General features: G+C 41.7%; 1 protein-coding gene across 3 annotated transcripts in view; it reads right to left on the bottom strand.

The window, feature by feature from the left end:
* Positions 1-13,191, bottom strand: part of LOC132816866 (interleukin-13 receptor subunit alpha-2-like) — a 48,446-nt gene that overhangs the window by 16,297 nt on the left and 18,958 nt on the right. For all 3 annotated transcript variants that reach the window (XM_060826853.1, XM_060826855.1, XM_060826854.1), the window contains exons 2-3: positions 7,152-7,305; positions 2,279-2,436 (exon numbers count right to left, since the gene is read on the bottom strand). In XM_060826853.1, coding sequence (XP_060682836.1) covers positions 2,279-2,436; positions 7,152-7,239 — 246 coding nt within the window. In that variant the 5' untranslated portion in view covers positions 7,240-7,305. The remainder of the gene's footprint in view (positions 1-2,278; positions 2,437-7,151; positions 7,306-13,191) is intronic.

Genomic DNA, 13,191 nt, shown 5'->3' with positions numbered 1-13,191 from the left:
ATGTGTTTAAACAGATGCTGCATAGCTGTATTGTTGCAAATAAGGTGGCGGACATCTTGAGGTGTGATGTTACAAACATCCACCTTAACTTTATTGGGAATCCATTCGACAAAATAGGTGTTGTATTTATTCTGGATATATAGAGAATTGTCATAATGTCCTTGCTCTTACAGACGACATCTGAAACTCTATGGTCACGTAGGCTTGATTAACTGCTCTCTCAGCCTGTCTTGTCACCTTTAATAAATTTGAACATCAATAATCCTAGAGCCCTCTGTTCTTCAGAATGGTATCCATTATTTTATTTTACTTCACTGTCATTCATTTCGCATGTTGTCCACATTCCATTTTATCTCGTACTTTTCAACACATTCCAGCAATTTTTTGCCATTATTAAATGTCCATGTCCATCACATCGCTGCATTACTCTCATCTGCCCTCTGTGACCACCTCAAAAAACTCAGTCAGGTTTATTAAACACAATCTGTCCATATATAATTTGCACTTGATTTTGTTCACTCATCCAAGTTTGCCAAAATGATGCCTAATTTTATCTCAAATGTTAGTGTTGAAATGCTTCCCCGTTACTGAGGTTAAAGTGATTATCCTCACAGCTTTATGGCTGACCAGTGTAACTATGTGATAAAACTATGTAACATGACACTATGGTTGACCCTTTGTCATAGTTTGGAGGTGCCGGTGTTGGACTGGGGTGTACAAAGGTAAAAATCACACAACACCAGATTATAGTCCAACAGGTTTTTTTTTGGAAGCGCACTAGCTTTCGGAGCACTGCTAAAAAAGCTAGTGCTTCTAAATAAACCCGTAGGACGACAAGCTGATGTTGTGTAAATTTTACTTTTGTCTTATTGACATTGTGCCTGCATCATTCCTGGGTAGTGGTAGCTGGGACATAAAATAACTCTGACAGCATGGGATAAAAGCAAATTACTGCGGATGCTAGAATCTGAAACCAAAAGAGAAAATGCTGGAGAATCTCAGCAGGTCTGGCAGCAGCTGTAAGGGGAGAAAAGAGCTGACATTTCGAGTCTAACGACCCTTTGTCAAAGCTAAAAAAAGGGAGAAATAGGGAGGTATTTATACTAGGCTGAGAGAAGGTGAGCTGAAAATGTGTTGCTGAAAAAGCGCAGCAGGTCAGGCAGCATCCAAGGAACAGGAAATTCGACGTTTCGGGCATAAGCCCTTCATCAGGCTTATGCCCGAAACATCAAATTTCCTGCTCCTTGGATGCTGCCTGACCTGCTGCGCTTTTCCAGCAACACAGTTTCAGCTCTGACCTCCAGCATTTGCAGACCTCACTTTCTCCTGAGAGAAGGTGAGTCATGGCTCCAGTAGCAAAGGTAGCAATAAAGAGGTGATAATGACAGTGCATAGAGAGATTATAGGGAGATTAGGAGCTGTAAATGACCACGGCTGAAGCTAATGCTATGTGACAAAATATGTGGAGGATGGTGGGGCAGTGGGGGTGTGGGGGGGTGAAGCAGAGGCAAAATGGAAAACAGGGGAGAAGGGTAGCAAAGGGGAAGAGGAGAGGAAAAAGATGACGAGAGAGTGGGGAGTGAGAGAGAGAGAGAGACAATCAAAAAATAAGAGGTACAGAACAGTGAAAAAAGCTTTAAAAATATAAAATAAATGAAATAAAATTACAGAGCAGAATGAAAACAGAAGGGTCAAGATGGGATAATCATGTGAAGTTGTTGAATTCAATGTTGAGACCGGCAGGCTGTAATGTGCCTAATTGGAAGATGAGATGCTGTTCCTCCAGTTTGCGTTGAGCTTCACTGGAACATTGCAGCAGGCCAAGGACAGGCATGTGGGTATGGGAGCAGGGTTGTGTGTTGAAGTGACAAGGAACGGGAAGGACCAGGAACTGATTGCATACAGACCGAAGGTGCTCAGCAAAGCAATCACCCAGTCGGCAATTTGTCTCTCCAATATGGAGGAGACCACATTGACAGCATGGATTCCCTCATGCTTCTGAATTTCCAAACTCAGTTGTGTTTGCCCAGAAAGGGCAAGAAGCATTAAAGGCTAAAATGCTGTATCTTTTTTCCCTGTCAATTAAATGTAGCATCTGCAGAAGTCTCACAATTGTTGGCCATCAATCTCTTGAAGGGAGACTGGAGCATTTCTGGAAAGCGCAGAAAGCGAATTCTCCATAACCACATTCCTGTTTTTCTCCCAAGTGAAAGTTCGTAATAAACAACAGCATGTTGGAATTAGATTTCGACACGGAGGGAAAATATCTAAATCTTACTTCTTGCCAAGTTTGAGAATCAAAGTATTTGTACTCAAATGGATATCTAACGTGTGTAGAAGCATCGATGATTTCACTGAGGCCATCATTCCAAGAAATGGTCACTTCCCCAAGCTGTCTATCCACAATCGTGACATTGGTCGGCGGATTAAGGTCGGCTGTTAAATGATAAATAAACAAAAATAAATGGTTTGAGGAGAAAGTTATAAACATTTTCAGTATCACATCCTAATTGCAATTCAACATTAGTAGCCACTGATAAAAATGTATGTACTCCTAGCGACTTAATACAACTTTTAGCAACAGTGCAAGGTAGGAAATTCCATGTAAGCTCCCCTTCAAAACTATCTATCAAGTTCTTTACTGAGAATCTGCAAACAAAGTCTCCTCTTTACTGAGAAGGATCCACTTGTTGTTCGATCCATAATTCCATCACATGTTAAATCACAGAATTGTTACACTGCAAAATTAGGTCATTCAGGCCAACATGTCTTAACCACAGTGTCAAAGAACATAGAACATATAGCAAACAGTACAGAACAGTGGTTAGCACTGCAGTCTCATAGCACCAGTGACCTGGGTTCAATTCCAGCCTCAGTGACTGTCTGTGCAGAGTTTGCACATTCTCCTCATGCCTGCATGGGTTTCCTCCGGTTTCCTCCCACAGTCTAAAGATGTACAGGTCAAAAGTGGATCGGCAGTGCTAAATTGCTCATAGTATTCAAGGATGTGTAGGCTAGGTGGATGAGTGTAGGGTCACAGGGCTACAATAGGGAGTTGTGTCTGGATGGAATGCTCTTCTGAGGTGGACTTGTTGGTCCGAATAGCCTGCTTCCACACCGTAGGGATTCTATGATTCACTGAATGAGCATTCTGACTGAGTGCCATTCTCCTGCCTTATACCCCAAACCCTGAATATTGCTTCCAGTCAAATAAACACCTATAATGTCCTCTTCAATGCCTCAGTTGAACCTGTTGACTGCAGTTCTAAGCTGTCCATTCCAGACCCAAACCACAAATTACGTTAAAATATTTGTCTGACATCACATTTGCTTCTTTTGTAAATGGCCTGATATCTACACTCTCTCATTCCCAATCTATGTATCAGCAGAAACATGTTTTCCCAATTTGCTCTGTCTAGATCTCTGTACATAATCTTCAAGGAGAGGTTTAAATAGAGTTTTATACAGTTTCAGCACAACCACCCTGCTCTATACTCTATACCCTATAAATAAAACTTTTGATACACTATATTAAATTGACTGGTGTCACCATCTGACCAGCCACATTAGTGTCTTGTGCACAGGTCTCTTGGTTCCATTCTCTCTTTCCTTTCTTCCAAAATGTATCACCTCACATTCTTCTGCATTGAACTTCATCTGCCATCTATCTGCTCACTCCACCAATATGTTAGTATATGTTATGTCCTCTTTATAACACTCCAAAATGTTGTATCATCCATAAATATTTACCACCAAATCTGATTACTTTAGATCAGTTGTGTTGAATCCTAACCCACTATTTGTTTAGCTAACCTCAGTTATTCAAATCTCCTTTAGTTCCAGGCATTGACTCTCCACTCACTTTGACTTCGCCTGTAAACATGAGGACCTGGATCATTAATCTGCCCTGTTTTATATTATTTTCCTTATTCTTTCATGTGGTAGACCAGACCAGACCCCTTCAAATATTTTAAGAAGGTAGCATAGACCCTAACATTTTCTTATTTTAAAGGTAAATGTGAAGTGCTGTGTTCCAGATACATTGTGACTGGTCAAACTACTCAGTATTAAGCAAAACAGAATTTATTTAAGTATTATAGTTAAAATACAAACAAAAGAAAAAGGAATTTGGAATAACTTAACTATTGGAAAACCTAACTCAATAATAAATACAACACCCATTACTATTAATTATTACTACTTAACTGTTACAATATAATAACATTCCATAAACACATCCCTTGGCAAAAAGGCAAATTTAGACACAGCTTCTTACATGCAGTTCTCCAATCCAGGAGGAAAAGCATCAAGAGAAGGTTCAGAAAGAATAGCAGCCTATTAACTGAAGCCTCCAACTCTTTTCAGACCCCAGAAGGCTTCTGATGTTACTGAGTTAACTAAAACCTAGAAATCTGGATCTGTGAGAGCTGGTCACACCCATCCAGGCTGTTTCCATTGTTCCAAATTTTAAAAAAAACTAAAGACCTCACAAGCTGTTTACTTAAGACAGGTCGGCTTGGACAAGTTGGACTGAAGGGTCTGTTTCTGTGCTGTACAACTCTATAACTCCATGACATCTTCAGTAGCCAATTCAGCACCTCTGCCTTACAAACTCTCTTCAGAAAAACAAATCAGGACAAATAACTTTTTGATACAAATGTGGGCATCACTGACGAGGTCAGCATTTGTTGCCAAACTCTAACTGTAATTCAATATGAGGCCATTACAGAGGGAAGTTGAAAGTCAATATTTTGCTGTCAGCTTGGAAAGACCCTAGGCTGGGCCAGATAAGAATTGCGGTTTACCTTCCCTAAAGGGCATTTCTGAACGAGATAGGTTATTGCAACAGAAAAATCAAAAGAAATGCAGTTGTTGTAAATCAGAAGCAAAAACAGAAGTTGCTGGAAAAGCTCAGCAGGTCTGCCAGCATCTGTGAAGAGAAATTAGAGTTAACGTTTCAGGACCAGTGATCCCTCCTGTTATCACAACAATTAATTGAAGTTGATTTAGTGACGATTACTGAAACAATAGAGTGACTTCAATAATTGAAATTGCATTAAGTCAATCATCTGAGCAATTATTTCTCTCTTCTTTTTTATAAGTTGGACGAATTCATTTGTGACTTTAAAGTCTAATTAATGTTACTTGTTTCCAATAATGTGTGAAGCAAAATCTTGAACTTATATTACATTTTTCGCATTCACAGAAATGTTGCAATGTGATAGTCAATTGTCTCAGACCAAGCGGGGGATAAATGATGAGTTGACCTGGTTTGAGGTAATGTTGGTTGAGGGGTGTGAATTAATCAGAACACTGAGAACGTTTCCTTTCTCTGCCTATGTAGTATCATTATGTCTGTTTATGTCGATCTGGGAGATTAACATTCTGAGGTCAGCAGCAAAATTATGCAGCCAAAAATACTGCACTTTGATGGCGCAAAGTGTAAACTTTGTACATATGCTTGAAGGCCTGGATGTTAATATTAACAGGATGATAGAATTAGAATTAGGCTTATTGTCATGTGTACTCAAATACAGAAGTACAGGGGCACAGTGAAAAGTTACAAAGTCACCTCTCACTATGCCGTCTTCGCTACAAAATTCTTAGGTATAAACCTGAAATACAAAATAGAAAAGTAGAGAACATTACAGTGATTCACATTATAGGTTAGAAAGTAAGAAATAAAGTTAAAAGGATAAACATTACAATCAGATAAACAGATTACGGATAAACATTACATTGCAGTAGATCAGCGCAGTCGGCTTCCATATGTGGTCTGACCACACTGACAAGCCACTGACAACATGCAACAGTCCCCTGTCCTTACTCCACTCCAGCCTTCAGTCACTCTGCTCCACTCCATCCTTCCAGTTCTCTCCCTGCTCCATGTTTCCAGTTCTCACTACTCCATGTTTCCAGTTCTCCCTGCTCCATGTTTCCAGTTCTGTCCACTCCATCCTTCCAGTTCTCTTCAGTCCATGCTTCCTGCCCACTCCTCTCTGGGCCTCAACTGCTCCACTCAATTCTATTAAGTCAATTTAAGTTCTCATTAAGTGAAGGCTGACAGCCATGTATGCTACTGATCTGAAAATAACCTCAACCAAATCCTCCAACATCCTTGCAATGTAATTAACAGGGTGGCTATTTTTACTTTGTGTGTTCCAACTTTTTCTGCCATGTTTTCTTATGTGATACCGACCCTTTCCAGTCTGTGCTCTCTCAAGCAGTCATCTCTCATCCTTTATCAGTGGCTAAAAATTGCAATGACTTGGTACATCCTTTACTTCTGTGTTCTCAAATATTACTTCCCTAACACATTTATAAATAGATTAATATATCACATGATGCTGCTTAGATACACAACAAATGCAGTATAACATCCATAAAGTTCTTGTTTTTTTTTATATCTGCATCTCATGTATCTTTTCAGGCATGTAGATATTACTTGGATTTAATTTCCATCTTCCCTAACAGTGATGTTTCTCAATTGCTGTTTTTGAAGTTATCTTCTTCCATCTTATTGTGTTCTCTACTTCTCACTTTACTCATCTGTTTTGACTTTGTCTTGTTTCTGAGATAAATAGCTTCTGTAAAGTAAAACATTTCTCCCTTAAATTTCACTGACTTGTCCTCCTCATCCTTTTCCTTAAATAATCCTTCTCAACTTATTCATTTCCTGCAACATTTTAAACCTTCAAAAGTTAGCAATCCTGGCCCACCATTTCTGAACACATTTTCATTACGTGTTCCATCCTCGTTTGTACCTTAAAATTGCGAGAGTTCAAATGTTCCCTCATTTCATGCGTAACACAGTATGTTGTTTTCTACATATGTTAGTCCATGTAAGATATACCACAGATAGTTAGGTTCTGTTGAGTCAGATATCTAGGAGTTTACTCACAATACTAAATATTTGCAAAGCTATGACATCACAGATTCACACTTAGGTCAGGGCTCTGTGCTTACTGATATTATTGTAGATTACACATATGTACTGAACTGACTGCAACCAACAAACGTTGAATCCATTATGAGTCAGAACCTATACACTGGAACGTCATTTATCATAATGTCATGTAACTTTATTAAATACAGAGTGGTCTTAAATCCAAGTTATAATACAATATAGCTAATATAAATTTAATACTTACTAAGGTTTGCGAGGAAGTCCATATATCCATCACTTAAAAGTATTGGCAAAACAAAGGAAATTGCAAAGCAGGTGATTGGTGGAACCATGGTGGAAATCTTCAACAGAAATATTGCCTATTCTGAAGGAAAGTCAGATGCTGATAATGAAACATCCTGAAAAACAGCAAAAAGAAAAATGCATCATATTATTAAAAAAAGAAAGAAAAACTGTAAGCATAGTTTTGAATACTGTGAGAAACTAAGCTCACTCACTTCAATAATTTCAGTCCGAGACAAGATCTGAATCAGTAGTGTCATTTATTTCACACTTGCAAGTGGGTGTGATGTTTGACAAGGCAGGGACAAAACACACTGAATTCAATGAATACTCAATATTTATATAATTTGGTTCCTACATTTTTTAAAATTTCATTGTTCCCCCCCTGTTTACATCCTCCACTTCCATAAGACCGGTACCCATTACTCCTGTTTATCTCTTGTCTTATCCGGCCTTGTCTGTGACAAAATGCTTAATTCTGGCCTCACAAGGCCATTTGAACTCATCCTGCTGTGGGCACATCCTTGCCTTACCATTATCTACTCCTTCCATTTGTTCCGCCCCTCTCAGCATCTTATCATTAAGACTCTTTTAATTGGGGTTTGTTCCTGTGTTTCAATAAAAGTGGGAAACAGATGTTTATACCTACTATTTATACAGGCATATTTAGTTTAACTGCCTCTCTTCACAGCATCTTATCTAGTCGCCTGTATTACTACCATTGTTTTGCAGTCCCGTTTCTTTCTTGCATACATTTTTAGCTAATGCAAACAAACAATTACGCATTTCCTCCACACAGCTTCCACTCCCGCTGACTCAGCCCCCGGCCGAAACAACTACACACCGGTGTGAGTTCATTCACCCCGCACCAGCAATTATAATGGGCGGCACGGTGGCACAGTGGTTAGCACTGCTGCCTCACAGCACCAGAGACCTGGGTTCAATTCCCAACTCAGGCGACTGTGTGGAGTTTGCACATTCTCCCTGTGTCTGTGTGGGTTTCCTCCGGGTACTCCAGTTTCCTCCTACAGTCCAAGGATGTGCAGGTCAGGTGAATTGGCCATGCTAAATTGCTCATAGTGTTAGATAAGGGGTAAATGTAGGGGTATGGGTGGTTGCGCTTTGGCGGGTCGGTGTGGACTGATTGGGCTGAAGGGCTGTTTCCACACCGTTAGTAATCTAATCAAGTAACATTAATTTATATATACCTATATCCCACAAATACAAATTATTTTTATCAAAATTTAAATCACGGCCAGCAAGGGAAGTGGTTCAGTGGTTAGCACTGCTGCCTTACAGCACCAGGGTCCGAGGTTCGATTCCAGCCTCGGGTAACTGTCTGTGTGGAGTTTGCACATTCTCCCTGTGTCTGCGTGGGTTTCCTCCGGGTGCTCTGGTTTCCTCCCACAGTCCAAAGATGTGCAGGTCAGGTGAATTGGCCATGCTAAATTGTCCATAGTGCTCGGTGCAGTAATCAGAGGGAAATGGGTCTGGGTGGGTTACTCTTCGGAGGGTCGGTGTGGACTGGTTGGGCCGAAGGGCCTGTTTCCACATTGTAGGGAATCTAATCTAATCAAATACCATAAACACTCAGACAGCTCAAACTGTATAATTTCAGCATTGTCCAAGAGTGTTAGCCTCTGTAAATCAGAGGAGTGAATGTTATCCATTGAACCACAATGACTAAGTATGTTATTAAACAAAAGAGAAAGAGGGAACTTCAAACAAATATAAAAATGGACACTACCAGAATTATTTTACACAGTAGAAAATAAAAATCAAGCTGTGATCGTCTTTTGCAGGTCAAAAACCAAGCTGGGATTTTTGTGACTAAGGTGAACAGCTTGTGTCACTAAATTAGTTCAGAGATAGGCCTACTGTGTTTGGAAGTAGGTCAGAGGTAGTGTCGAAGAAATGTGCCCAATAGGTTAGAGGTCACAAAACACAGCTCAAAGTGAAATTGACAGTTAATTGCAAGCCATATCACTGGAAAAGAAATTGACTAGGCTGACACAGAACTGACAGTTTGTACAGATAGATCAGGTTTCTCTTTCCAGAGCTGGGGATGAGACCAGTTTTATAATAATGCTGCACAATAAGGTGGATTAAGAAATGGGAAACTACAATGTATTTGGAAATGGAGTAATCTAGTTACAAAGATGCTAACTGGAAAACAGTTATTGGATGAATGTCCTGTTCCTTCACATGATGCAACATCTTGACAGTATCGAGGGTTCCATTCCTCTTCACAGGTAGGTGTTAATGTCTCCTCTGAAGTGGTGAGGTGCTTCCATTATTCTGTTCCTGGAGCATGTCCTTGCTGGTTCTTCTCTGTCTGACCTGCTCTTTGTGTGGCTTTGATATTGCTGGGTTGTGAACGGGCCCTTGGGGCTTTGAGATATCTGTGGTGCTCTGTCATGGTTAACGAGCTTAAAGTGTATTCTTTTGACTGCGTGGGCTGTCTGATTTGGCTTGTGAGCCTGCTTGGGAATTCTGGGCGTTTTTGGTACAGTTTGCTTTTGTGGGCCTATCATGGGTTAGTAGATCTTTTCCCACAGGTAGCAATGCAGATTGGTTAAAAAGATCACATTGGTCCTCTGGAGCAGTTTACCAGTCGTCTTTTCTTTTTAGATTTTAGATCCTCTAGCCCTCACCCCTCACACACCATCACCCCACCACCCAAACCCATTCCTTTTCTCCATGGCAATTCATGCCTCCCCCATCCTGCCCCACTGCTCCTTGTACCCACCATGTGAACTCAAGTCACTTTCATGCCTATTAATCCAATAGAAACTCTGTACAGAACCAATGAGCCATACAGTAACAAACGCATGTTTAAATGTTTCAAAGAATGCTTTAGAAAATATCCATTCATAATAACCTTGAAAAAATGGCAATTGTTACAATTCTATAGAAGTATCAATAAAACAGATCTTCAAAGTATCAATAACAGAATCAAATAGCAGAGAAAAAGGCTCTTCAGCGCATTGCGTCCATAACTATCAATCCATTGACTCTGTCTACACTTCCAATTGCCTTGGGAAAGCAATCAACATAATTAAAGACCCCTTCCACCCCAGTTATGCTCTCTTCCACCCAAAGACGATACAGAGGTTTGATTATACGCATGAACAAATTCAAGTGCAGCTTCTTCCCTGCTGTTATCAGACTTTTGATTAGATTCCCTACGGTGTGGAAACAGGCCCTTCGACCCAACAAGTCCACACTGACCCTCTGAAGAGTAACCCACACCCCTCCCCCTCTGACTAATGCACCTAACAGCTATAGATAATTTAGCATGGCCAATTCACCTGCCCTGCATATCTTTGGACAGTGGGAGGAAACCGCTGCGGACATGGGGAGAATGTGCAAACTCCACACAGAACACCAACTGGGTCACTGGGTTAATAACCAAGTGATGATACCATTAGCCCATCAACTTCTCTTTCCTGGAAAGGAGATGGCTCGGGGCCATAAAACTCTACCTCTAGGATGATACTCTTGTCCAGCACTGAGGCTCTGCCTTTTAGTTGTGATACTAAAGAGGTCCCACTTGGGTGCTTAGGCCGATGTAAAAGTGAAGAGAGCCACATGACAAACATTTTTTTTCTGGAGATGTCGAAAATCCTGAGACAGCACTTTCCAAAACCAGGACTACTTCTATCTAGAAGGAGAAGCGCAGCAGATACAGGGAACACCAGTTCTGTAAGTTCCCTTCTAGGCTACTCTCCAGGAGGGACATGATGGCTGAGCGATTAGTATGTTGCCTCATAGTGCCAGGGAACTGGGTTTGATTGGACCCTCGAGTGACTGCCTGTATGGAGTTTGTGCATTCTCCCTGAGTTTGAAAGGTGCTGTCTAAGAATCTTTGACATCGTCAGATTACATGTTTGCCATGAGGTTCTCTTCACTTTTACATTCTCCCTGTGTCTGTGTGGATTTCCATTGGATGCTCTAGTTTCCTCCAACAGTCCAAAATGTGTAGCTACCATGGATGAGCCATGGGAAATGCAGGGTTAAGGGATGGGGTGGGTCTGGGTGGAATGTTCTTTGGGGGCTCGCCATGGATTGGATGATCTGAATGGCCTGCTCCTACACTGTGGGGATTCTATGGTACTTGTTTGGAAATATATTGTTGTTCCTTCATCGTCACTGGGTCAAAATCCTGGAATCTCTTCCCTAACAGTATTGTGGGTCTGGCTAAAGCATACAGATTACTGTGGTTCAAGAAGGGAGCTCACCACCAATGTTTTGAGGGCAACTAGGCACAGGCAATAAATGATGGCCCAGCCAGTGATGTCCACGTCCCATGAATGAATTTTAAACATGCATTTTTTGAAACCTTTCTCCACAGGTAAAACCTCTTCTCCGGCCATGGGTAAGATAAAGTCAACAGCAGGATTGAAGCAAGCTTCTTATTCTGTTTTACAGCTCTGTATTACAAATAAAGTCACATTGACATCTCCAAATGCAAGGAAACCATCTTACGCAGGGGGATGAGTAGGTTTCAGTGGTTAGCATTGTTGCCTCATAGCACCAGAGATCCAGGTTCAATTCTAGCCTCAGGCAATTGTCTAGAGTCTGAACATTCTCCCTGAGTCTGCATGCATTTCCTCCGGTTTCCTACCACAATCCAAAGATGTGCAGGTGAGGTGGATTGACCATGGCAAATTGCCAATGGTGTCCAAGGATGTGCAGGTTAGGTGTGTTAACCATGGGAAATGCGGGCTTACATGGATAGGGTAGAGGAGTGGGTCTGGGTGGGATACTCTTCAGACTGCCAGTCTGAACTCGACGGGCCAAATGGCCTGTTTCCGCACTGTGGGGATTCTGTGTATTCAATTTGGTCAAGCAAGACATGAGGGTTGGGCAAGTTACAGTCTCAGCATGATATGTACCTTCCTTCACTGAGGTGGTACTTAATCTAAAAATGCCTTCATAGGTCAGTTGCCCCTTGTTAAATGAGCTGGAGCTGGATGATTCAGTAGACATTATATCCAACAAGGTAAAAACAATGACTGCAGATGCTGGAAACCAGATTCTGGATTAGTGGTGCTGGAAAAATACAGCAGTTCAGGCAGCATCCGAGGAGCAGTAAAATCAACATTTCGGGCAAAAGCCCTTCATCAGGAATACAGGCAGAATGCCTGAAGGGTGGAGAGATAAATGAGAGGAGGGTGGGGGGGGGTGGGGAGAAAGTAGCATAGAGTACAATAGGTGAGTGGGGAAGGGGATGAAGATGATAGGTCAGGGAGGAGGGTGGAGTGGATAGGTGGAAAAGAAGATTGGCAGGTAGGACAAGTCATGAGGACAATGCTGAGCTGGAAGTTTGGAACTGGGGTGAGGTGGGGGAAGGGGAAATGAGGAAACTGTTGAAGTCCACATTGATGCCCTGGGGTTGAAGTGTTCAGAGATGGAAGATGAGGCATTTTTCCTCCAGGTGTCGGATGGTGAGGGAGATGGTCGTCACCTTCAATAATTTCTCCTTTGAATCCTTCCATTTCCTCCAGACAAACGGGGTAGCCATGGACACCCGCGTGGGCCCCCAGTTATGCCTGTCTCTTTGCTGGCTACATAGAACAGTCCATCTTCCATAATTACACTGGCACCACTCCCCACCTCTTCCTCCGCTACATTGATGAGTGCTTTGGCGCCACCTCGTGCTCCCGTGAGGAGGTTGAGCAATTCATCGAACTCACCAACACATTCCACACTGACCTTAAATTTACCTGGACCATCTCTGACACCTCCTTCCCCTTCCTGGACCTCTCCATCTCCATTAATGATGACCAACTTGACACTGACATTTTTTACAAACCCACCAACTCCCACAACTACCTGGATTACACCTCTTCCCACCCTACCTCCGGCAAAAATGGCATCCCATATTCCCAATGCCTCTGCTTCCACCGTATCTGCTCCCAGGAGGACCAGTTCCACCACAGAACACACCAGATGGCCTCCTTCTTTAGAGACCACAATTTCCCTTCCCACGTGGTTAA

Source organism: Hemiscyllium ocellatum, chromosome 6 (assembly GCF_020745735.1).
Source record: "Hemiscyllium ocellatum isolate sHemOce1 chromosome 6, sHemOce1.pat.X.cur, whole genome shotgun sequence".
NCBI lineage: Eukaryota > Metazoa > Chordata > Chondrichthyes > Orectolobiformes > Hemiscylliidae > Hemiscyllium > Hemiscyllium ocellatum.
This window is presented reverse-complemented; position numbering and strand designations above follow the sequence as displayed.